The 26,415-nt window shown below is 35.2% G+C and overlaps 1 protein-coding gene across 7 annotated transcripts in view; it reads right to left on the bottom strand.

Moving 5' to 3' along the window:
• DACH1 (dachshund family transcription factor 1) overlaps positions 1 to 26,415 on the bottom strand; it is a 348,123-nt gene that overhangs the window by 19,522 nt on the left and 302,186 nt on the right. For 5 of the 7 annotated variants that reach the window (XM_085058499.1, XM_085058508.1, XM_085058527.1 and 2 more), the window contains 3 exons: positions 20,137 to 20,284; positions 17,086 to 17,229; positions 16,550 to 16,618 (listed from right to left, as the gene is read on the bottom strand). In XM_085058499.1, the coding sequence (XP_084914625.1) occupies positions 16,550 to 16,618; positions 17,086 to 17,229; positions 20,137 to 20,284 (361 nt within the window). Of the gene's footprint in view, positions 1 to 12,549; positions 12,617 to 16,549; positions 16,619 to 17,085; positions 17,230 to 20,136; positions 20,285 to 26,415 lie in introns of all 7 variants that reach the window. The other 2 variants (XM_085058517.1, XM_085058556.1) reach the window with 1 other exon arrangement.

Here is a 26,415-nt window from a genome sequence, read left to right as displayed (position 1 = left end):
TTTGAACAGTAGAAATAAAAAACATTATTGTGGCATGTCTGCATTCTGTCCCTAGCCACAGGAGGTAGGAAAATGCAAGATACAGCATTTTTTTCACCTTTGTAGTTTGTATGGTGGTGGCATTTATTTTTATTTTTTATTGCAGACTTTAAGAAAGGCAAATTATGGACCTGATCCTGTTATCTAAAACCTACTGTACTTGCATAAAGCACAAGGAATCTCCATGCTTCATCCTGTGAAAAGATGAAGCTATAAATATAACTGACTAGGCTTTTCACAACAATACACTCAAGTTCCTAAACTGAAACTTTTATTTCAATATCTTTCATTTAAATCATATTTTATTACATGCAATACCCAAAGTATAATGTGTTTATTCTGCAGCTTAAGCTCCTTTAGTAAGAGACTGCTCTAGCAAAAGAGTTACAATATCCTCTCAAAATCCAATAATATAATTTTCTTTTTCCATAACAGGAATATACATACATGCATTTCACAAAGTACATAGAGATGGATTTTCAGTCACTCTCCTTAACACTTACACCAATACAAAGCAGGTTTCCTACAAGCAGTGAAAATCACTAGCTGGCACTCTTTGCAAAAACAGGCTGCTAGAAGGCTGTTAAGAACATCTGTTCACTTACATTCTATATTTCTTAGCTTGTTGCAGGATTAAAGGTAATGGAAGACTATGTGGCCCCTTTAAAATATTAAACTTTTCTCTCCCCTGCAGGTGATACACCTTCCAGCTGCTTACCAAGCTCCAGCTGAAGGCACCTCCCTTAAAAGTTTTGCTGTCCACATACCTTTTATCTGTAATCAGATATTAAAGTGCAATGACTTGATATAATTTAGTTCTTATTTCAGTTAGGTGGCAAATCTGTAGCATCTGACAGAAATAAGAAATTTTTCTCTTTAAATACAAGGAGAGAAAATGTGGCCATGTATTAACATTTTTTGAAAGCTGATTACCACAATTAACAAAATCCTTAGGCGCAACTACCCCAGAGATTTAGCAAAATTACCCAATAAAATTTCTAAAACTCACACTGTAATAATTTCATATAAAAATCCTAATGTCCTAAAGGACATTATTGATAAAAGAAAAAGCTAAAATCTATGAAACCTTCCTCTAGCCACCTATTGCTTAACAACATGGATATAATACGTCCATATTCCTAATTTTCTAAATATGTGTCAAATATATGGATGAATGATCACTATTCCTGCAAAATGCTGGGAAGTGCCTTCTTCCTTGGCCATCGGTTCTGCTGCTAGTCAGCTGATTTTCTGCAAACTTTTATTAAATGTGTCTGTGTTAATGATTTCTATATAAACAAATATTAGAACTAGCACCTTATACCCTATCTGCTAGACTTTCTTAGACCAGCATTTCCTAAAAAGCTTTTGGCATTCAAATATTGTTCTCCCTTTTTTAGCATCTTCTTATCCTCCCTCCATATTGCTAACTTCCTTCTCAGTTTGACATTTTTTGCTTCTTCCTCAACTTTCTGTTTTAATTTCTGAGGGCTTCAATCTTCCTCTCATTGTCTCTCTCTCTCCATATTTTGTATCTGAGTAGTCTAATCCATAAACTGAAATTCAGTCATCATATCCATGTTGACAATTGACAGAGCCCTTTGTACTCCAGGTCTGTTCCCTTCTGTCTGACATAAAACCTCAGTCTGCTTTTCTGATCCTCTGTGTGAATGTGTCGCTGCTCTGACAATCTTAGTTTGAGAAAACAGAGCTGTTAATCATTCACCCCTTCAGATTCCTCCTCATCCTCCCCACTACTACTCTTAGTCACTATGAACTACTCTTTTAATCTTGTCTGTCAGTAAAGTTCAAAATCAAGGTATCCTGTTTGTTTGTAACTTCTGACTCTTCATTACAACACAGTGTATAAATTTATTCTCATAAAAAGTCTCTGCCCCTCTTTCTCCTATCCCTCTTTCTAGCTATAAATTCACATGATGTTTCTCCTCATATCTCACCTAGTAAAGTTTCTGTCTTAGTTGTATAAACAAATTTGTATGGCAAAAATATTTTCCCACTCTGCTTCTTTGAATTGTCACTCTCTTCTAATTCCTTCACTGGCTCTTCTCTTTTAACAAGTAGAAACACAGTACTTGAAAGGTTTTGCCTTACCCTTCACCTTGTGCATTACTCCTTATCAAAATGCTTCAAATTGGAGTGATACTTCCAAATAAGCATCCTTATAGTGTAGTCCACAGTCAAAAAGACCCTCATGCAATGCTTACAAGATGAATTCACTGCAACCCCTCGGGTCTGAAAAGCCTGGATTTGCAGGTGAGTCTGACTGCAAGACCTGAGATCAGGAATGGTGCCTGAATCCATAATGTGGTCAGAATACAGGTTCATGAACATATATAACTTCCCACATAAATCAAAGACATTTACCAGCACAGTCACTAACATCTCCTAGTTATCATCTCACCTCAATATTTGTGTAAGTTTTAAGGGTAATGACATCATTTACTTATATTCCTTCAATAATTTTTTTTTAACCTTGTCGTGAATGGGACAGTAATTTCAATCCCATTTTAGGGAACATAGGATGGGATGATCACATCAAATTATTTAATGAACACTATTGCCCCATTGCTGGCATAAGATCAGTTAACCTCTTGGAAGAAACACATTAAATTACTTTTTTCACATAAAAGGTTGCTGCTGCCATAACATACTTGTGGACAGATTTGCACTTCAGGGCTCAGGTTTAATTAAATGTTACATCTTCTTTGTGGATTTGACTGAAACATTGGAAGGATAGTATATTAATGCATACATGCTTTCAGCTCCTGAAGCACAGAAAGCTCATACTGGCTTATCTTCACTTGTATGAGTAAAAGTATAGCTGGTATTGAGCCTGTCTGTACACAAGGAAGCTGAAGAAAAAAGTTCAATGTAACTTTGGGTTAGGAAGCTGGCAGAACCTACACTAATTAAATAACCCATTTCCCATTACTGTAGCTTCAAACCTTTGAAATGTCTTTATGCAAGGTATTTTAACCAAACTGGTTATATTTATGGAGGAGTCCCAGAAACTAGAATTTATGTCAGGTGTTTTTTACAAAAGATGAATATATAGGGTCAACTTGGTATGTGAGTAGTATTCATATAAAATCAAGTGATAGTCAAGTAAGACTTGGCAGAATGTGTTGTTGTATTTTCAAAGCTTTGTCTAACAAAGAAAATACTTGAAAAGACCCAGACCAGGTGCACTTTGTCATTACCCTGATATTCACAGAGGTTAGCCATTAGTCTGAGCAAGTGCAGAGCAAGCACAGATGATGTGCTACATGTGTTCTGTTAGCATGGAGTTTTGGGACATAAATCCTGTCACTGATGTTCAAGTTGGTAAATTCCATCTAGTTCTCTGTATTTCTGTACAATGAGAAAGCATGAAGGAACATATAAAAGGGAGAGCAACACATGAAGGGCAGAATAAAAAAATTTAGCTCTTGTAAGAACTAGGTTCAGTCTCTGATATACCACAGATTTCCGATATATCCATGATCAAGCTCCTTAACCCCTCTATGATATAAAGATAATTGCTTTGTTCTGCATCACAGGAGTATTTCCTGATGTGAAGAGTAAATCCATTAAAGATTACAAAGTTGTTCAGATATTAAAATGATAAAATTTCTAGTAGATTTCCAGTCACTTCTGGCATAGCTCAAAAACAATTTATCTGAAACAGCCACAAGGCTGCAAATTAGAATCAGTAACACAAATGAAAAATAAGTATCTGTTTACTAAAACTTACAGTCAATGCAGAACCAATATAATAGATTAAGTAACCTCTGAAAATAAATAACCCAAATTTAACAAACTAATCTTGGACTAGCTAATTTTTGTAGATTTACAAAATGAGTGTTTTCTCATGAATAATCTGTCCTTAAACAGTTTCTCAGAACTATTATGCACAAACACACTTTCCTTCAGCTTGATGCCTAATCTTGTTTTGTTTTGATATACTTATTTACATTAGCAATTGAAAAGAATTACCCACTCTTAATAAATAAATTCTGTCTAATGTCTGCTAAAAACCAACACTGCTGCTTTAGCTATTTTTTTAATATGATTACTCTTGCAAGCTTCACGGCAAAATTGAATTCTTTGTTTTAAATTTAAAAAAATAAAAAAGAGCCATCTATGAAAAAATGATATTATTGAATGTACAGATAGAAGTCAAAGATGTTCCAAAGAACAGAAAAAGTACTAGAATATGCTAAGACATATTTGTAAAGTTCAGGGCTGCCATACCTAGGACTAAGTTCCTACTCGGCCAAAGAGCTGCTGTTGAGCCTCTGTTGAGTCATTTACATGGTAAATATTATCATACCCTTTTGAAAGTCAGTCAGCTTGGGCTTCTTGAAAAATGATTTTAAAAATGCCCACAACCTTTTCTCCATTTCTCATTTTTTCCTATCTCAGTAAAATGCTATGTTAAACACAAGTTTTTTTCTCCTGAAAATAATAGGAGAAAAAGATCTAGAGAAATTATCTCATGAATGTTTGTGTGTAAAAACGGTAGGAGTGGCATAGGTCTTCCCTTTACAACTATTACAGTAATAATTAGATTGTTATTCAATATCTATAATAAACTATGAATTTCCATGTAATATAACCAAAGTATAGAATGTAGAATATTCAAAGGCATTCTAAATGAGCAACGGGGGTTGATTCAACATCTGGTATTTGAGATGTTGACTCATGATTTGAGTCAGCTTTCCATATCCTGTAAGGCTTCCAACTGCTGCTCCAGAAAGGCCTGGATCTTCTGGAGGCATGATTAACCCAATGCAATGTCTCAGATGCATTGGAACATTTCAAATAGCACAAGTCATCTACGTGTGGACAACCAAACAACTTTTTTAATAGTGTGAGAATTAATGTTAAGATAAGAATATCTTAACTTCTCTCTGAAAACCCCATTTCAGAGTTTCAGACATGCAGGGAATTGATTATGGATAGGAAATTGATTACGACCTTCCTTGGTAGATTAGCTTACATGGCTTGCTTAGAATTTTTTTCTTCTTTGATGCAGATGGTGGTTGATAGTCAAAAAGGGCCACTGAACAGGATTGCCACAGTTCATATTTAGTGGTTTAAGTCTCATTGAATTTGAAATTCAAGATTTGAAATTTAATCTGGATTGGATGCTTCTTTTTACCTAGTCAAGCTGTCCCCTTTCAGGAAGGACATATGGATTTCCCTGTCTGATAGATTTCCTCCTATGCATGCTAAATGGATAAAGTAACTTACTGGCTACTAGTCTGCATTACTAGCTCTCCAAAGCACAGTACTTTTAAAGAATTGAAAATTATTACTGCTATTTTGGTGTAAGAATTATCTCCCTCATGCTTCACACAAGTCACAAGGGAAGTGCATGTATTAGAAAAATCTCAAATAATTAAATATTTGGTGAGGTCTTAAGGATTTAATAGAAGAATAAAACACTAACATTGAAAGATGAAATTAATTTATATGGGTATAATACACAAACATCAGGAATTTAAAAATCTTTATAGTTTAAAAAACTAACACCAAGAAACAATCTTCTTTGACACATCTTAACACGATACGATGCCACTTTCCAGCACTTGGCTAAGATGTAGTAAATGTGGCTGAGAGGCAAAAAAAATAGAAGAAAATGGGACAGCTCTCTACACACTGTAGAGGCAAACTCTGATAAACAACTTACAGCCAGCAGTTCTAGCTCCTCAACCAGCCTCAGAATGCTCAGGACTATATAGTTCAGCTGTGAATGAACCAGAAATCCACTTTATTTATATCTGTTTTGTGATAGGCTATAAAAACACCCTTTCCATGAATTGATGTAGTTTTAATCAATTTTTCATCCTAGTTTATAAAAAAATCAAGGCTTTTAGTTCTATCTCTAAAGGGGAAAATGTTATTTATTTTTTAGCTGATGAGAATATGCTAGAAACATATTGAAGAATGGAACAGAGTACTTATGGGAAACAAAAATACATAGAATGGTGGCTTGGAGCATCCATCCTTCCCAGGGAGCAAGGCAACTGGGGTGACTTCAAAAATCAATTAGGCAAGAATTCATCCCTCCTATCCTTCCCGCTTTGAATAAGATGAACGTGTAGGATGAATGAAAGTGGAAGTCAAAACAATTCTATATAAAGTCTTAATAGCCTCTTTGAAGCACAGTGTAGGTTTTTTTAAATATTCTTATTGTCCTGAATTTTCCCACTTGACTCTCCTCATGCTCAGTCATTAATTTTACATATAGTTCCTTTAAAAGTGAACTGAAGTACCATGCTGGAAGAAAATCTGATTGATTAACCATTCATCTCAGTAGAAAAGTCAGGAACATATTTGATTTCCATCAGCTTCATATATATACAGCTATAAAATGAGACGTAGATTTTAATAGATAGCAATTGCAAATTAAATGTGAACAATTTTATGTGAGTGTAAGTGTTGAATGAGAGAGTTGAATAACAGTACTTTGCAACAATATGTAACTGTATATTCACTCTGTGCCCTTCCTTTGCTTTTTGGGTGATAGATAACAGGATTATGTACCTTGAAGTTTAAAGGTGTAGCTAACAATGACCTACAAACACTATGAAACAATTGCCTATTTATAGGTTACTGACTGCAATCAATACCACCTTCTGTTTAAGTTAATCAATGTTGTCTTTAATTGATTAGCTTGGGTTGAAAACCTGCCAAAGTGCTGACTCCTGGGCAGGGGAATAGGGAACATACTTATTGCTGTTTGGTTTCCATGCATTGTAAGATAATTTCAGTATTTATCCATGGTCAATGAAATATGAAGCCAAATAAATCTTTAACGTCTGTTTCCCCATCAAGTATTCCAATATCAACAGTAAAAGACAGATGAACTAGCAAGAGATATTTTAAATGTCTACTACAGAATCTAGGTTTAGAAGCTAGACTATATTGGACAGTCTGCCAAGACAAAAAAACCAGCAAAACAAGAGTCTTTAAAATTTGTGAACTGGTAAAGATACTAAGGCTTAGGGGAAATAAAATAAAATATTTAAATTAGTGTGCAGAGAGAGAGAGTCAAGCTCTTTCTAAAATGTATAAAAAGTACAGAACCTATTTTCAGAGATATATCCTCTGCAACAGTAATGAAATTCAAGGTGGTGCACGCAGATTAATGTTGTTATTTATTATTACGTATATAATTTCATTGAAGCAGATAGCACTGTTCACATGAATAATAAGTGCATGACCCTGACATTAATACAAGGTGTTACACACTGAAGTCAAAAAGCAGCTGAAGTTTAAGGCACTAATCAGAAGGAAAATGAAGCATTATGTGTTACTGCAAATAAGAACAATGTTGAACCAGCAAATATTTTATCAAGACTGAACAAAAATAAAATAGAATCAGGTGGATTAACCAAACGGAGTTAGTAAAGCAGCTCCACTAAATGTCACTGAGAGTTAGACACTAAAATTCTACCAGTGTCTCATGCTTAAGACCACCACTAGGCCTGAAAATAAATTTTCTTTTGAGTGTAAGAAAGACTAAAGAGAAGTGCAATGCAGAAAACACACTACCCTTCAGCTTCTAAAATTGAACACTGCATGTGCATATGTTTTTACCAATGCATCAATTTGTTTGACAAACTATGGCATGCAGAGAAGAATCAATAACAAAACAGCAGATATCACTCCCCAGTGGGTCACTACAATGACTTTGCTCCATTCTGTTGTCTTTCCCACGTTTCTGGTACCTCAGATCACTACTCTTACCTAGAGATGCTAGAATAACCCAAAGGAGAGCAGTCACATTCCAGTGACAGTCTTGTCTTATGCCTGCAGTTAACCAAAACTGTAGAGACAAGCCAGTTGTCTTATTGACCTTTAGAAATCTTAATGGAAAACATAAAGAAGAAACCTGCTAATAAGATAGATAAAAAGAAAAATACAAAATCTGTCTGTCAGATTGCTGAATGTCCCATTTTCACAAGACATGTTATTTCACATTGGCAGACCTTCATAGTATTTGTTGACTCCTAATCTGAATAAAATATATTTTTTTTCAATCTGGCCTAATGGAATAAGAGGCTAAGTGGCCTAAAAACGGCAGAAATGTTCATCTCCAAAAAAGTCAGTCCACTGTTTTGTCATTGCTGCTTCACAGAACCTTTTTATATTTCTATGGGTCTAGAATAGTCAGCTGTTTGTTTCCATAAACAGCCTAGCTAAGTAGCAGATGTTTCCTTGGGCAGTTATTCAACACATCTAGAAAAAAAAAATCCCTTTGCCTTCCAGGCTTCTGACAGCTTTTTTTCCGGCTCCTGACTTCTTTTCCCTGCTGATATGTTCAACCTTTATAGAAGGCCTGCACAACAGGTGGGCTGTGGGTCTCTTACAGTTTGATAAACCATTTGTTTGGCCCATCAGCTGCTGAGAAGCATCATGTACTGTTTGATTTGCCCAGCTGCCAAGAGGCAGCAACAAGATGTCCAGCAGAAAATGGGTATCTCCTAGCTTGTCACTGATCCCTCAGAATGCATGTGCCTCCTAGTCAGCCACCTGGTCAACCAGCAGCCACATGGCTCCAGATCATGCACACACACATTGCCTCGCAGCTCAGGGGAGTGACATATTAAGAAATATTTTCGATATTCAGAAGTCGTATTTGGCAAGGTGGAAGGAAAATGAGAAAGCAACAATAGAGGGGAAGATGAAACTGTTGAAATGGACCCACAGAGAAGAGGGAATGTCACATGGGAAAATGAAACTGTATTTTCACTCAGCAAATGACCTGATATATCCATTTGAGAATTCTGACTCTATACTAAACCCAAGCACCTTTCTGCTAGAAGTCCCATGCAATAATAAATGAGTAACAACAAGTCCACAGTACTTACTAAGTGGTAATAAAACCAGAATAACTGATGAGCAAGTGTCAATTGAATAAAAATGCAGAATTTACAAGCTGATATACATAGAGAGACATTTAGAAGTTCCAAGAGTTTTAATGAGGAAAAAAAGGGAAGAAAAATCTTGGTAAAATGTATAAAGAATCAGCTGCTTTTCTTAGGTTTAATCAATTAATACTTTGGAGAACATATGGCCATTGTTTTACATATTATACAGATGGATGACCTCGTCTTTAGGCAGCAATGGATGCAAATGGGATTGCTTTTGATTAAGGGGGACATGGAAAGGAACAGACAGAAATGCAGAGATAGGAGACAGAAGCTCTGGGAGAAAGATGCAATTATTGAAAGGACTCTACAGATAAAAGAAATGGACTTGACACTGGTCATCACAGTCAATACGAGGAAAATAAATGAAGAAAAGACTAAAGAGAAGGCATTTTAGTTAAATGTGCTGCAAGAACACTGATGTCCCCAGAAAAGAAATAGATGTTCTGTCATTTGAGGATATTGAAAACTATTTTTAAAAAATCATTAGTTAATTTGAGAGTAGTCGTGCACTGGAAAATGTATCCTATCTATGATTAGCAGCCAACAGTAATCTTCTCTAAGTCTACAAACATGAACTCATAAAAATATTCAAGATTTACAGAAATTAGGACAAGAAGTCTGATATGATTGCAATTGGAAATAAGGACAGAAAATGTGACTGGGGAAGTGACTGAGACTGGCTAAACACATAGATAGAAACACAGAAACCAGGGCACTGGAAGACACTGTGAAATAAAGTAATAAAAATGATTGGCTGACAATAACTGAGACTGAAGTTGTGGGACTGAATTATTTGTATTAATAGACAAGAACAGAACCCAGTAGATGAGAACAGAAGGAAAGAAGAGGGATAGAACACAGGGCAAGAAAGTCAAGTAAAGTCATTTGAGGTTTGTTGGAGGGCAAAATCTTGACAAGTAACTGGACATGTGGCATACAGATAGAATGTTATGAGTCTGTATTTGGAGACATCTAGATCTTGATTAACAAGGATATTAAGCACAAGAAGTCAAAATTTTAAAGGCTGGGATTATGACTGGATATGAGAAGAAACTTGCCTTGAAAGGTGGGAAGAAAAAGGGTCTAGAAAGTGATTATAAAATTTGAAAGTTGATATTAAGACTGATAGAAAACCCAGAAATGAGGGAGAACCAAGACAAAAAAAGCTTGAGGGAAACACTGTTAGAAGTGATACAGATTGCAAGAAAAATGAAAAGAAGATTCTGTGCCCAAAAGCATGAAATGTATCCCAAGATTGTCTTTGTCTCAGCAAGTATCTGTAAAACCCCCACAGCAAAATGGTCATTCCTTAGGCCACACTGTTCATATTGAGGTATTACAGTTTATCAGTTACTTGGTTAACTTTATCACTGTGAATCTTAAGATTCAATTCCATACAGTTTTCAGATGCTGTCTCACAGTGAAACTTCTGACTTTGCAGTTTATTTGTTAAGGAGACAACCCCAGGAAATGATTACTAGGACATTAGTGAAGGAAAGCCCTCAGGTGCTAGGAAATGCCAAAATTAAGATTTAGTATATGGAAGAAATTTAGATAATCATTCACAACTCTTCTGCAAAGCATGTAGTCTAATGATGGAAGTATTATATATAAACCAAGTATTACAGAGCATTAGAAAACACACTGACCACTGATGATGAAGAAAATATTGGATAGATATCCATTTATTCGCCTATATTCTTGTCCCCTGCACTGAATGAGACAAGGTACTGTGAAAAATACAGTATCTAATCATTTAATTAAAGATTGTATCACAAAACATACACAAAGACAGTTGAACAAAGATGCGGAAGACAACCTTGATTCTACGATTTCCTAATTTTGGAATACTTGACTTCACAGCCTTGATAATGGCCTTTTCCAATAATGTTTTTGATCTCATAAAAAACATAATCACATATTTCCACACACTTTTGTCCAAGATTTATATATCAGAAATAGAACTGTGTGCAGTAGCTTCACAGAACCACCAGAAGTTCCTTTTCATTGCGGAAGTCCTTCAGATACCCATCTTTCAAAACACAAATATAACAACCACAAATATAACAAGAAAGAATCAAGGACTATCAGTTTTTGAGATTATTATGTGGATTTTGCCTGCTGAAAAATAGATTAAAGAAGTTTCAAACCAATGCAGAAACAATTTAGGTGCATATTTCCAGGCAAATGAGCGAAGCTGTATATAAGCAATTTTAATTAATGTGGAGGGCAGCTGCAGGGCAACTTTCACCTAATATTTAGGCAGTAAAATGCACACACTAGGTTCTTCCAATGAGGAAATTTGAATAATAATTTCTTTCTTGCTCATATTCAGTAGCCTTCAAAGGCTTTACAAGGACCTTCATGCAGGACCATGCAGTCAGCATGCTGAGTTACTGTTATTTTCTTTCTCTGTTCCTGGATCTGTTCAACATCTCTATTTCCTGCCTTGTTCTTTCTGGGAGGGGAAAAAGACAGATGGTCCTGGAAGGTTTTGTGTGCATGGTAGTTGAATAGGTCTTTTTCTTACATCAGAAAAGCATAATCTGAAACCACTTAGCATTACACTTGAGTGAATTTTTAATATGAGCCTACAGAAGAGGTGGAGAACTAAAGGAGAGACGTCAATGGGAAAGGCCTTAGACAGGGTAAGTTCATTTTGCTAAGGGACAGGGAGAGTAGATAACAGACACATCTGGAGAAAGGCTGATAATGTGCTAAAAGAAAAAAAAAAAATATTTGCAGCAAAATAAGGAGCTGAGGTATAAAAATTTGACCAATGGACAAGGAGAACAAATTTTCTGCTAGAGGAGAATGCATAGCTGAGGAAAAAACTGATTGAGAGCAAGCAGGATGGAAAAACTTTGAGGACATGGAAAATGCAAAAGGTGTCTTGCAACAAAAAGAGACATTTGGGGTAAAAACCCCTGCGAATTTAGGGAACTGAGCAGGGTAAGAAGACCTGGGAAAAAATAATTGAGCTGATTTCAGGAGGAGCTGGAATGACAGCATGTAGAAGTTGGAAATTATTTGGAAGAAAGCAGAAAAGGTACAGGCTGAGGCATTTGCTAGTAAATTTGAAATCAATTGAAAAGAAAAAAACAGCAGCATGAAAGAGGGAAAATTTGATTAATCTTCCTGCTCTTACCAGGATAGCTTTGGGACAAAAGCACAAAACCATTTGTGAGTGATTTGGGAAAAGGAACACATGACAGCAACATGACAAGGAAAGAATGGTCAATGGTGAAGATGGTGCAGAACCAGAACACTTTTAGAGGATTTTAGATAATGTGTAAAAGGATTCATGTTTAAATGGAATGAAAATGAAGGTACAAGACTTGGAAGGAAAACTACTGGGAGAGAGAAAATTTGAAATGTGGGATATATGGTGGAAAAGAAAACATAACAATGTAGGCAGGCAAATACATGGTAAGTAACCAGATGGAGATGAAAAAAAATCAATGAAAATAAGAAAAGCTGCAATAAATGTTATTGTTCTAGTGCTTAGTAAGAGGTCTGATAACACAACAGTATATAAAAGTCAAACATTATCTTTGTATGGTACCTTTTTGTGTGGGATGAGGGGGTCTTGGGAAACCGGATTGGGAGCTAGGCATAGGCATCTAGTGAACCTACAATATGTATGGAGAAGAGGATAATCTGCTTTATTATTATTTAAAACAGAAGCAAAGAAAACATTTAAAGCCAGAGTCTATACCAGTTCCTAAGAGCTTAGTATCTGTTTTTATCTCTTAAAAAACCACATAACTGCATCTGAAACCCATATTTGAATTATTTATTATGATTATTTGTTAACATTTTATGGATATTGAAGCAAACTTTTATCTACTCAGTATTTAAAAAACTCAAACCCAACCCTAAAATACCCTGCATTGCTTCTTTTTATAGTTTTGTATTCAAATTTCTTTTTATTATCGCTCCCATTTTACAAAAGACTTTACATGAACTAAAAGTGAATCTAAATGAGTGTCACATGATAAAAAAATAGAACAGAACATACCCCCTTATTGACAAATGCAATTATCTTCTATGCTTAAATTAGTCCTATTCCTTACTCTTCAAAGTGATACTTAAAAATAGCAACATTAAATATAACTTCAAGTTGACAAGTATCCATTTACTTATAATAAATAGTAAACAAAATCTTTAGTTTTAATTATGATTTTCTTGCATAATATTTTCTTAAATGCTGAAATTACACTTTGTGTTTCAATTATATCACTTCCCTACAGAGCACTGCAGCTTTCCTACCTTTGTTTGCTTAGTTATAGAACTGCATAGCATGCTCAACACAGTAAATTGAAAAATGATTGTGGATAAAAAGACTATTACCCCAGGCATGCTTTGATACCGAGACACAGATATCTTTTTGAGAGGAATACGAAAGTATTTCCCTAGTAAGTATTTTTTCTCCAGAATCTGAAAGATGTAAGAGATGGTATTATATTTTTTATTATGGAATATACTGTATATAGAATAATATAATAAAATAAATATTTTTATATAGTATTTCTTCTATAGTGCATACCAAAGTATACAAAATACCATTTACAGATGAAACATGAGGACGCAATTGAAATTTTGTATAATGATCTTTGTTGCCCCAAACAAAAATTCAAGAAAGTATTGGAAAAAGGTTTCATTCATTGGAAAGCTTTTGTAGAGTCTTGCAGGTAAAGGGCCGTATCTGTACTGAGCATGCTTTATTCCAGTGCTGCAGGAATTAAGTGGTTTTTTCCTTTCAATTCTTTCTCCTCACTCCTGCCTACAATTGCCATGCTAAATACTTCAAAATATGAACAGAATGCTCTCAGTGCTTCCCTCCCTGATATCCAGGCAAGTACACAAAAAGAAACAGAAATGTACTGAAACCAGTAGGGAATGTGAGCCTGACAGGGAGACAGGGAAAGCAAACACTACAGATGGAGATGTGGTTTTCAACAGGCAAGGCTGGTAACAGGGAATGTCAATGCAGCCCTGGAAATGACTGGATAAGAGAAGAGGCAACAGGAAGGGTCAGACAGAGCCAGGGGGCTGGGGGTCACTGAGAAAGAGCTTGTAATTAAGGAAACGATCAGGGTGGCATGAAACCAAGCTCAGAAGAGAATGCTGGAAGAATGTGAAGATAGGAAAAGAGAAGCACAATGTAATGTAGAGCAAGGAAAAGAGTCAGATTAGCAACTGACAAAATGTAGGGTTGGAGTGAGAAGGAAGAAATAGGAGGAACTGGGACAGATACACAGGGATAGTAAGGGAAAACAGAGAAGAAGGAGTTTATGGTGAAAGGAAATCCTCCTTCCAATCAACATCAGAAATGAACACAAAAAGTCCTGACATTTGGCATGACTTGTCTACCATTAACAGTTTCTTGAACTATTTCTGAAGCCTGTCACCCTATAATGACTCATTTACAATGACAATATGTTCCTACAGTTACATTTGTGTTATAGGGTTATATATTATGGTAGATCTAAAAGTTCCGAACTGCTGTATGATGATTGAGCTGAATATATTAAACTGTAAGACATGACAATGCTATTTCTTGCTTCTTCTTTCCTTTTTCCTAAAACCCCTCTGCTTTGGTTATATGTTAGGAGTGCAAAGTAGATACAGGAAATGTCAGAATTAAGGTTGCCTTTGCACTATGATTCAATATCACAATCAGAAAATATCATGGTCCAATCCTGAACTAAATAATCGTCTGTAGATTTTTGTTTTGTTTTTAATGTGCATCACCTTGGACAGATGAATCAAGGAAAAGTCATTACTGAGAATGTCTCCTGTAAATCCTTGATTTCATTTATCGCAAAACTGGTAATATATGAAATGAGCAATAGTAGGCAGTGGACAGCTGGGAAATAATGCATAATCATTGCTCAAAAGCTCAAGTTCTGTTATTTCATAGTTTGGGATGAATCCTTTAGAATATATATACTTCCAAAATTATGTGTTGCTCATATTACAAATATTCAGCTTGATATTTCAGCCTATGAGCAAAACTGAATTCAACAGGAACAGTGATTTGATTATTCCTGAATAAATTTGCCAAAAATGCAAATTATCCTGAAAAATTAGGTCCTTGATACTTGACAGTTAAGCAATATGTCATCTTAATCTGTCTTTGACTGTTTCCCAGCTATCAAATTGGAATACTCCAAATTTCACTTCCTTGCAAGAATGCTCTGAAGATGCAGCAATTAATGTGCAAGTACTGCAGTGACTGGTGCAGCAGCATGGCCTCCCAAGAAATTAGATGTCTGTTTTAGCACCAAAAAAACCCCAAACTGTCTGGATTATAACAAAATTGCATAATGGCTGAATTCTTACCAAATTAATTATGTCAAATGGTGCTTTGAATAATGTATAAATTTTATGGGAAGGAAGGCAGGATTCTGGGATAATAAACCTCAAAACATGTATTCACTTCCCAGGCAACATTTAATATGGCATATTCCAACTTCTGTGTTAGTGACTTTGCAGACATAACTCGCTTCAAATGTCTTTGTTTATATATATGTGTTTGTCTTTCATAAGAATTTATTGCATTTTTGGTATTTGTTTGTATGTTCAATCCATTAAAATCTTCTTGACTTTTTTATTCTGTTGTTACAGCCTCCTTGTGGCACACCAGTAACAACTCCTTGGAAGTTAGAAAATGTGATTAAATAACACACAGATGATGTCAAATGATACTGTTAGGATGATTGACTTCAAAATGCAAAATAAAGGCAATTGAGCATGATTACTGGAGCTAATCCTTTCAGGCTTGCCTCTGAAAAATGCACCTTCATTTACAGTTGAGAACAATTGCTATTTTTATTGTTTAGTATTCGTGTAGGTAGATTTAGCCTGTTGATAAGAATAGATATTATAACATAAATACTGTCTTCAAAATTTCCTCTTTACTAATATCTTGTTTGCAATGTATATATACATTTAGATTCATGGGGGAAGTAATATGGCTCTCTTTAGTATTTCATGTATAAATTTACTCAGCAGATTTGTTTTATTAAAATGTAAATAATGGAATGTGGTATATGAAAAATCCAAGATGGGAATAAACAGCTTATTTATTGTTAATGCTCAGAGTAGCTTATTGAAACACACCTTTCAGTAACTGCCACTGACTATTAGCTATGAAATTCTCATCATACCTTGAATGTTACCCATTAGGTTTAGCCATTTGTACAGTTAAAAGGCTCAAGATGCTTCAAATACACTTTTACATACATTATTAACTTGAATCAAACTACACATATTCACAATAAACTGCATTCAGCATGTCTGAGATTCAGCCCAATACTGCTTCAAATTAATTATTCTTCTTTAATTGCTTTGTATAAACAGAAATGACCTAGTAATTTAAAGAAAATCTATCAGCACAGAATATATTTTCTCTTATAAACAAGCAAGATGAACTTGACCTTGTTTGAACTTGTTTTGATGTGGCCCAGATGGTAGGCTACATGCTTGAATAGCAGTCTAAAGCTGAGGAAAAACTCATATAGCAAGATCTAGATTTATAGCCTTTTGCAAATTCCTACCTTGTATTGTCCTTTCAGCATCTGTTCTGCCCCCGCTGCGGTCAGCTTCTATCTCTGGGGTCAGAGAGTCTAGAAACATAGAAAGGTAAGACTGACACATATTTCATTTGATTCTTATAGCCCTTTTTACAACCTGTTACTCCAATGCTGAATTACAATACAATCAACCTTTGTCAGTTTTTTTAATGTTGAACAATGACTGGAGGCCAGGACAATTTTTTGTTAGACTGGGAAGATTAATGAGCAATAGATTTTTCAAGCATAAAGGTGGGGAGAAAAAAAGGAAGAAAAAAAATTGACTTCTCAAGCTAATAATACAAAATTGTCCTAGTTTGAACATTCTCTCCAGTGAGTTTATTTGCACATACTATATAAAGTAACCAAGCAATAAAGAGAGAGGTATCACTTGAATGAAGGAAAGAAAAGAGATTTTCGTTTTTTCCCCTTTCCATCATGTTATAAATTTTCAATATGACAAGATTCTTTTGGCACTAAATTGAAAGTTAATGACACAGAGGCAAAAATTGGCTTCTTACCATTTAGGACCCTGAGACTATCTGTTGAAGCTGCCTGTTTCAGTGTTTGTTCTGCTTGCTCTCGTCGTTTAGTCTCAAATTCAAGTGCTTCCTGCAATTTCCTCTTTGCCTTCTTTTCCTTCTTTAGCCTTTTCTGAATTATTGCTGGGAAAAGAAAATAACATCAGTGTACTCCAATTTGGATCTGAAACTTGGCTGCACGATTACCTATTAAGAGTCCTGAGAAACGCTACAACCGCAACATTCATCTAAATTGATTAATTACACAATACCCATTTAAATTGCTTGAAATTTGCTGGAATCACTCTGGAATATTGTAAGACCTTCTGTTCTATATGACATTATTGAAAACTGTAGGTGGTGTCAAGAATTATTTTTTTTTTAATAAACAGCTGATAATCTGTGAATGTTCAAATCAGAAAACCTCGGAAACCAGCAAAGGAATGTACTTCTTGTACCATCTGACAGTAGATAAGCCACTGTCTCTGGAGGTGAGGTAGTTTTTCCAAATTAGTTTCACCATTTCTGTTTCCTAATGCACAGTTAATAGACACATAGTGATGGAGCTCTTGCCTCCCTGCAGCTTCTCTTGCATTAGAGGGGGATCCATTTGCCTGGGTGCTGGGCAGCCCCCACCCTGCTCTTGTCCTCATTTCTTGGGGAAAGGCCCTGAGATTTCTGTCTCCTCCAAGCTCTGCTTCCTGCTAGCCATCTGATCTCCTGGTGTCTGGTCTCTTCCCCATATTTATATCTTTTCCACGTTTCCCTTCTCTCTTTCTTGCTTTCTGTTGGTGCCTATCCCATCAGCCATCTAACCTTGAAGAACTCACAGCAAATCCTTTATGGTGCTGGATTCTTCAGTCAAGTAAATATTACTACGCTTTGTCAAATGTAAGGGAAAATATTAGTAAAGAAAGGAGTATGTTGAAATAAAGCACAGAAAGTCCTAATTTAGAAAAAATATTTCCCTCTTCAGTTTAAATTCAGTAGGAAAAGGGTGGCAACTTCAGGATGGAACTTCATCACAATTTTCTTTTTTAAGTTACCAGACTACAACTACAAATGTAAGACTTGCAGGATCCCTAACTAAAGGAATATATCACAGGTTATGCTCTTGATGGAAAAGGGTAATGTCAACCAATTTTTCTACTCCATTAAAACCAAAGCTGGCCTCTGAAGCAATCATGTAAAGTTGTAAAGCATAGCATCAGCTCCCCCACCACACCGCTACTGCTCTTAAATAGCACATTTAGGGTTTTCATGGATGTGCATGTAGAAAGTTTTTTGTCCTAAGATCTTCCTGGATAATCCTTTCCTGGAGAGTCTGTTATTTTGACACTAAATAAAAAATTAGCTATTAAACTACTCACTAAAGCATTCTTTACACACACCAAAAGAATTATCCTTACCAAATCAAGGTACTAGTAGCTGTTAGGTTTGCATGCCAAGATCTATCTAGCCCTGTATCTCACTTCCAAGTAACCTCTGCTACATGCCTATGGATGACTGCTGGAAAATACAAAAATGTATTTCCAGTAGTTCATACTCCCCACGGACAGTAGACTGTGATTGTGGTATCTTTCACAAAATGCAAATAATGAAACTTTTAAAGGGAATTGTCATTGTTATTACTCTTTAATTTATTTGCTAAGAAGAACCACCTTTTTAGATGATCGTGTATATTTTGTGAGGCTATACAGAACTGTTCAGGCACAAAATTAACATAAGCACATATCCTGTAGTCAGAATAACTACATAATTTACATCCAAGACTTTGGAATTTTGGTTCTTTCTCATTTTGTACAACATGAACTACTTTACAGGCTAATTAGCTCATACCATCAAAGAACATCTAACATCTATACAAAGGCTAAACTAAATACATTTTGAATCATTGCATGGTTTTAACGTTTTCATTATAAGTACTTTGAAAGTGATTGCAATAAATGAGAAGAAAACATATGTTGCTTTCTGAATTAAAATGTCATCATGGCTGACACATTGTAGATGTGACTACAGCAGTCAGAGCCAGAATTAGCAAACCCTTACTGTGTAGCTGCTCACAGAAGAGATATTATCCTACTTTCACCAGTTGATGAGACACATCCTACAGCCTTAGGAATCTCTAATTGGAAAATTTAAAAAGAAGGAAGGAAACAGTACAGTAAATAAGCAGCTCTGTAGAACATAGAGTAGCAGCAGTGAATTCAGCACTCCACAAAAAAAGGGAAAAAATACTCATATATAGCCACTAAAGAAAATGATATTTGACTTGTATTAACATGATGAGCAAAAGATAGATGTTGCCTAATACTAAAGATAGCATTCACCTAAAGGGTTTGACCTATATGTGACACAGTGGCTTGTGTTTCTATGCTTTAGCTTTTAAGTGTATTTCAATATTTTCATATGGTATCCCTTCACTTAGAAGGGACTCTGGTACATTTCTCCCTCCTTGCTCATGCTTCCATTTAGACAAGTGAAACTTTCTTTAAGACATGAGACTTGCTATCTGGAAAACTAATAATCTGCTAAGGTTCTGCTTCATCAAGAAGAACCTTAACTGTTAACTTCTACAAAAAAGTATTTTATCTACAATATGTTATAAAGAGCTTGTATATTACCATTATCTTTATATTTATTACATACAGTTTGCTTAAATATGTACTGTAAGAACTGAGCAGAGTTCCTAAAAACTTGCAGGTTCTTAAATTTGATATAAATTGTCTTTGCATTAAGTAGCTATCCCTTTTCCTAATGATCACAGCCTGAGAAGGTCTGTAACAGCATCTAGGGTATTTATAATTGCTTTTGTATTACTGATGTAACAATATTCAAGAAAAATGTTGAGAAAAATGAGGGCCCTTGCTCCAAGTCTCATGAAGATTCTACACAAAATCAGGCAGGTTATAAAACACCCTTCATTACAGCCAGCTGAGACATAACATGACGTAAGGGAGGTCAAATTTTGATCAAACACAGGTGTTTGACAGGAAATTGTTTCCTAAGGAAATAAATTACAAGGTGTTTATGTCTGCTTAATCAAGATACCTCTGTTCTTCTGCTCCACAGCCAACTGTTTTTCAAGTGTTTCCCTCAGTTCTCGTTCCCTGAAGAGTTCCATCTTCAGCTCTGTTTTTTCCAGTTGGACCTGTTTCTCTTGAGCTCTAGCATTGTCTATAGCAACCTTTAGTAGACCCTGTTCAGAGATAAAATTGGATAATATTTGGAGAATGTTAGAAAGGTGACATAATAGCTAACTACTGTTTTTTTCCTTGATAGTCATGTGAGACTTTAGAAATTAAATAATTCTGTCACAGGATTAATCAAAGTTACCTATTATCAACAGCAATTTCTAACTGGAATCAACTTTAATAGGTGGAAAAAAATCTGTGAAAAGCTGGGAGGCAAGTCTTCCCAGAAAATGCAAACTCACCTCTGACTGTGCATATAACTAATGTGAAAAAAGTATAGGGATAGGTTTACTCCTCCTAAGAAAACAGAAAAACTGACAGTCTCACAGTCACATCATAACAGAATTCAAACTCTAGTCCAACTCAAGCCAATGAAAATTAGGAAAAGGATAAAGTCTCCTTTAAAGTCTTGCCATTTTGCTCCTCACCCTTCTTAATTACTATCAATTTCAATATTTACATACATCATAGAGTTTCCATGGACTATAGTTACATTGTGATGTTAAGCAAAAGACAGTCACAAAGCAGGAATATATCTCTGTTTTAACAAGTCTGTTCCCTGATTTTGTATGATTATTATTTCACAGAAGAAAAACAAAACACAGTCATCTTTTGATGACCTGAGATGGTTGATACAAACTCTATCTTTTTTTCTGCTGTTACTCTATCAGGAAATAACAATTCAGATTATTCTAAACTTCTTTGGAAACACCAACTTCAAACTTCCTTCTTCTTTTGCAAGAAAATAGGATGATCCTGGCACAGCAAATAGTGTGTTATTAATAATAATAACTAGACAGTTAGGTCACTGTGACAGGGCATTAAAATAGAAGGAGAAATTGAATTGAAATAAATGAACATGCAAATGTCCTTTTCCATTTTCCAAAAGCCTGGGCATCAGACTCTTGGGTCTACACCCAAATCTCTCCTACTGAAGCTATCATAATAAAGTAGATAATTAAGCATGGATATTCATATATGAGCCTCCATGGATACGAAACTAACTCTCCTATATCCTAAGCAAGACTCCTGATAACTTAACCATAGAGATAATTTGACCCAACAGAGATTTAATTACTGATATAAAGCAAAACAATGCCAACAAGAGGCAGAACAGTGCTCCCCAATGGCTCTGCCAGGGAAACATTCAGCTAACAGATATAAGGTTCACACTCAAGAGCTGGTTTGAGTGCTACAGACAAAACCATAAAGCCCCACTCCCAAATAAGCTTCCTCACCCCTCAGCTGCACTTCCTAAACTGGATTCTGGGTTGCAGAATTCTGTTTTTTCACAATTTCTTTTTTGTAAAATAGCTCCAAAAAATAGAATGGGAAAGTAGCAAGTATAATGATACTTGAGAAATAGAAAAAGTATTTTTGTGTTAGTCTGCACATTTATCCCACTAGTCTTCCCAGTGTCAATGATGGCTGTAAAATTCGTGTCTTTCAAATTCCACTTTTAGTTCTGTTTTTAGAGCTGTTATTTTATGATCCTCCTTCTTAAATCAATTGTTGCCTCAAGTCTTGTTTTGTTCAGAGCTTAATGCCCTGCAGCTCTGTTACACTTCAATCTGTTGAAGTCCACAGAAGCTAAAAGAGCTCAACACCTTCTGACTGCAAGGCCCAGATGGACAGCAAAATTATATACACCAAGTACAGAACCATGTTTGGAAATATGGTAACAAACAACATAACAAATGTCCTCACAAATATGTTTAAAGTTTCAGCAGTTTTCTTTTGCTATTGTAAAATAGCAAAATCACAAAGGTATTTTGTGTTGAATATTAAACCAGGGTGATTATTATTGAAAAACCAATAAAGCTACATAAAAAAGCTCTAAATGAATATGCAAAGCAAAATACAATTTGAAATACTTGGAAAGCATTTACAATCTATTTTTTAGAAATTAATATTAATTTGAATTCTGCTCCTTTTCCACGGCCATATTCTCCTACATTTGGTGTATTTGAAACAGTAAGAAACTGAAGTAGGAGTTGTTTATCAATAGCTCCTTCTGCCTTATGCTTAAACTCCAAAGTGTTTTAATCTTCTCCTATTCAAGACTTACTGGAACATGTGATTCATCCAAATCATAAATAAACCAGATCAAGAGAAATTACATGAAAATTATTTATTGATGAAAACTGTATTGTCTAGTAAGTTTAAAGCTGCAAACTCTCTCTTCCGAAATTCTTACAATCCATCTTCTTTAACAATAAAATCAAGCTGCTAAAGCAACTGCCATCTTTACTCAATTCAACTACATTCATGTACATGTTTCTTCTTCATCAGGAACAAACAATTAGTAACAAATGAAAGAGATCATTACATCAAGTGCCCTTTTAGATCACCCCAATTAAAACTTTAGTTTAGCTGTATTTTAATTCTAAGATACCGAATTCTAATTTTCTGCTCTGATTGCTCTTGTTGACTTATCTTTGAAAGATGTACTCTCGGTGCAAAGCCTAGAGATCATTTAGCAAGATGCCAATGTTGGCATCACTTAATGTGTTGATTGGTTGTATTATCAGTAGCAGTTTAAAATAAATTACTATTAAACTATTATTGTCCTTGGCTGACAAAACACAATATTTTGGTGTTCTTTAAATATGAAACAATCATTATGAATAAACATGGAGAATAACACTAGAGTGTAACACTGATGTGTGTAATTTTATATTAAGAATTGCTGCAAAGTACAAAGCTGCTAAAAGAATATTAAATTTTCTATTGAATTTCTGCACCACACTTCCTCCCCCAGCCTTTCCTTTTTTTATACTTGCTAACATAGCTAATGGTAATACATTACCTATTGCTGCTGATTATGTCTGAAAAATATTAGCTTTTTGGAGCCAAGATCCACTGGGGACTACTTATAAGCTACACAAAATTAAGTTTCATTTTTAGAAGTTAAATCAGTGCACATCAGTAGGCATCCAATGTGGAAAAAAAATCTGCACTAGAGCCAAACTGATGCATATCAAAAGTGCTGTTGCTGCCAATGACAGCACTAATGCAAAAATACTGGAAACATTCAATATCTTCCTTTATTCAGTGCAGAAGGGGCTGAGAGAAACTAAAAAAATACAACATCTGAAAAATCATCAGTGCCCCTTGGAACAGGAATAGCAATTTCAGAATTGCATGAAATTCTATTAATTCTCCCAGTGGATCAGCTGCAGAAGATTATACAAAATACAGTATGTCCAACTTGTATGTGCTATGGCTAATCCTCTAACCTGATATTAAATCAATATGCTGCCAATGACAATGGGAAATGCAGTGCAACACAGGACATTAACAAAAAGAAAATATTTCTCTTTAGGGAAGGTCAGATGTTATAGAGGCTAGATAATGATAATTGTAGTGAACATGCTCAGGTTCCAAATTTGTTTTTAACACAGTATGGCTCTATCTGGAGTCTGGCTTTAAGCATGGCAGGCCGCTCTCGATGTCACTCTTAATTTTTATTTCAATGTAATGTCAAAAACGGATGTTTTGTTCCCTGGAGGTTTATAGACCATTCTGATTTGGTTTGTTTACTTTACTGTACTTGTTTCAGTATCTTGCACTGGCAAATCCTTTAGCACTGTCCCAACGAGAAGGCTAAGCTGATATATGAGTTTCTTCCCCTTCTCAGATCCAAAAACACCATCATGTAAAGGCAGCCTCATGCTCATAAAGAAGCTAAACATAAATTAAACCTCAACTCAGTCTTATAATCAGTATTACTCATCACTATTTTTAAATTATGCAAATAATGTGTTGCCTACTTTGAAATGGGTGGAGGGGAAGGTATATAGAAGCTCTTTCTCTTTCTAGCTGCATCTATAAGTGTGTGCTCCACTTAACAGAATTTAGTTAGCTACACATTTATATGTGACATCAAAATGACCTTGCTAATTAGTTTGACAGTCTATGTAGAAGATCATATCCTGTTTCCAACAATTGCCCACATTGAGTGAAAAAGGAACAGTGGAAGATCAGGGCATGCACATTAGGAAGTTTTCCTAGTCAAACCTCCTGGCTTCCACAGGGTTATAGCTCAGGGGCTTCCTTCCTCAGTATTAGCTATTCATGCTGAAAACACTCTCAAATAACATTACTTCTCTTTTAGTCAGGAAAATACATATCATTTGTATGCTCTCATCATTAAAGGTACCTAGTGAAAGGCTCTAAAAAAAATACATATACAAACTATTCTAGTTAACTTCACATGTTAATTTTTGAATATCTGCTATTTATAACTAATGACTAAGTACCATGAGCAAGACAACATAGTTAGAATATCTCTAGAGATGACTCCTGAAAGACAATTTTTTTATTATCTCAGATTTAATATTTTATCACATATAAAGGCATATTGCACAAGTATAGATGACATTTTTCCATTAATACTTTCTGTGAAAAATAAAATATTTCTTTTGAATTTTAGCAAAAGATAAATAAAATAATATGACATAAAACTGTGATTTTTTACTTTATCCACTGTTTGCAGTACTTTTCTCTTAGTATTTAGTCATAGATAGTACAGGAGACTCACAGCAATAAAGCCATTAGTTTTTGTTGTTTTCAGAGAGGAATTTAGTTTGTAACTATGCATTGCTTTTATTAATATCAATGGGATACTTGCAAATTATTTTAGGTATCTCTTTAAAACACATTTAGCAAAAAAAATGTGTCAATACTATACAGTTTTGATAGAAAAATACAGCTATCATGGTGCAACTATATCATCCCCTAGATATTAATGGAAATTCAGCTCGGGGACAGTAAAGATTCAGACTCGAAAAGCTTGAAAGAACATTACTATTATCAAGAATATTGCAGTATCATGAAAGGCCATGGCTGTAACATACTTTGGCATAATCAGGCCATGACTCAAAAAGGTGAACTTATGTAAGGGGTACAGAGACATCTTTAGCCTTCTCACTGGCACACACACAGCATTTTGCTGTGACTCACTTTCCCTCACCCTTCATCCTCCCTGCAAATGCACATAGACTTCCAGCATTTAATCTGGAATACACATTAGGGAAAAACAGATGTATCACTTGATTTAGGTTTTCTTGGAGAATTTATTTTCTCTTCCTTTTAGATGTGCAGATATAACTATAAATAAGAAAATATGTTCCCAATCTCATTCTTTTTCTTAACGTGTGTATTTGCTTAAATATATTTTATAGAGTTTACTTGTATTTCAGCAGTCCCCGGCAAGAACAGCATTGTTTTTTCTGGGTATTGTATACTGCTATTATCTCCTCTTTAAATGTACAAATAATTAAACATTGTATTTTGCTTAAATAAGTATTTTTGGAGAAGTAAGAAAAATATATATCTGGCATACAGAAGGAAATAAACCTAACTAGCAATGCTTGGTGACAGCAATAGCAAATACGCTTGTCTAATGTTTGCCTTAAATTATTAATTCATTATATGGGGCTATGCATTTAACTTTCGTATGGATGGAAGAAACAGACTCACTTGTGTTCAGAGGTCAATTTTAAAGGATGACTCTGACTTCTACAATAGAAGTACAGTTAGGTAACAAATTCACCTGAGCTCATAAGCATCTGCAGGACTTACAGCACATTTGTTTTCAAATAACAAAAGCGTTTAGAAATTTTTGCTCACATACCCAAAAATCACTGTTCCAATGACAAAGCTTAGGACACTTCTTACCTTGGCAAAGGTCAAAGTTAGAGCTCCTAGTGCCCATACAACACCCTAATCCTGGTCTATTTTAAACCAGGACAGCCTCTACAACCTTTTCTGGAGGCCCCCAAGGTCTATCTTACTCAGATTCTTCAGATCCTGCACCTGACACAACTGAATATACAGAAAGGGATCATGGCAGAGACATTCACCTTCAAGTCCATGCACATTGGTATAGCCAGAAGCTCATTGCCTATATATTCCTGTGATCATAATATCCCTAAAAAGTAGACTACCTCCAGCATCATGAGGCATTTCATGTATGCTCCCCAGACCCATGACCTAACAAAAACTGTACAATTGCATTTCACAAGCAGACAGATGCTCTTTTGGTGAAAGGACACCATATTTTCAGCCTGGATGACCCTGGGGAAAGAGCAGTGCTCACAAAATCTACTCATGAAGCCATTGGCTAGATTCC

The sequence above is a fragment of the Lichenostomus cassidix genome, chromosome 1 (genome assembly GCF_008360975.1).
Source record: "Lichenostomus cassidix isolate B80296 chromosome 1, HeHo_3.0, whole genome shotgun sequence".
Taxonomy (NCBI): domain Eukaryota; kingdom Metazoa; phylum Chordata; class Aves; order Passeriformes; family Meliphagidae; genus Lichenostomus; species Lichenostomus cassidix.
This window is presented reverse-complemented; position numbering and strand designations above follow the sequence as displayed.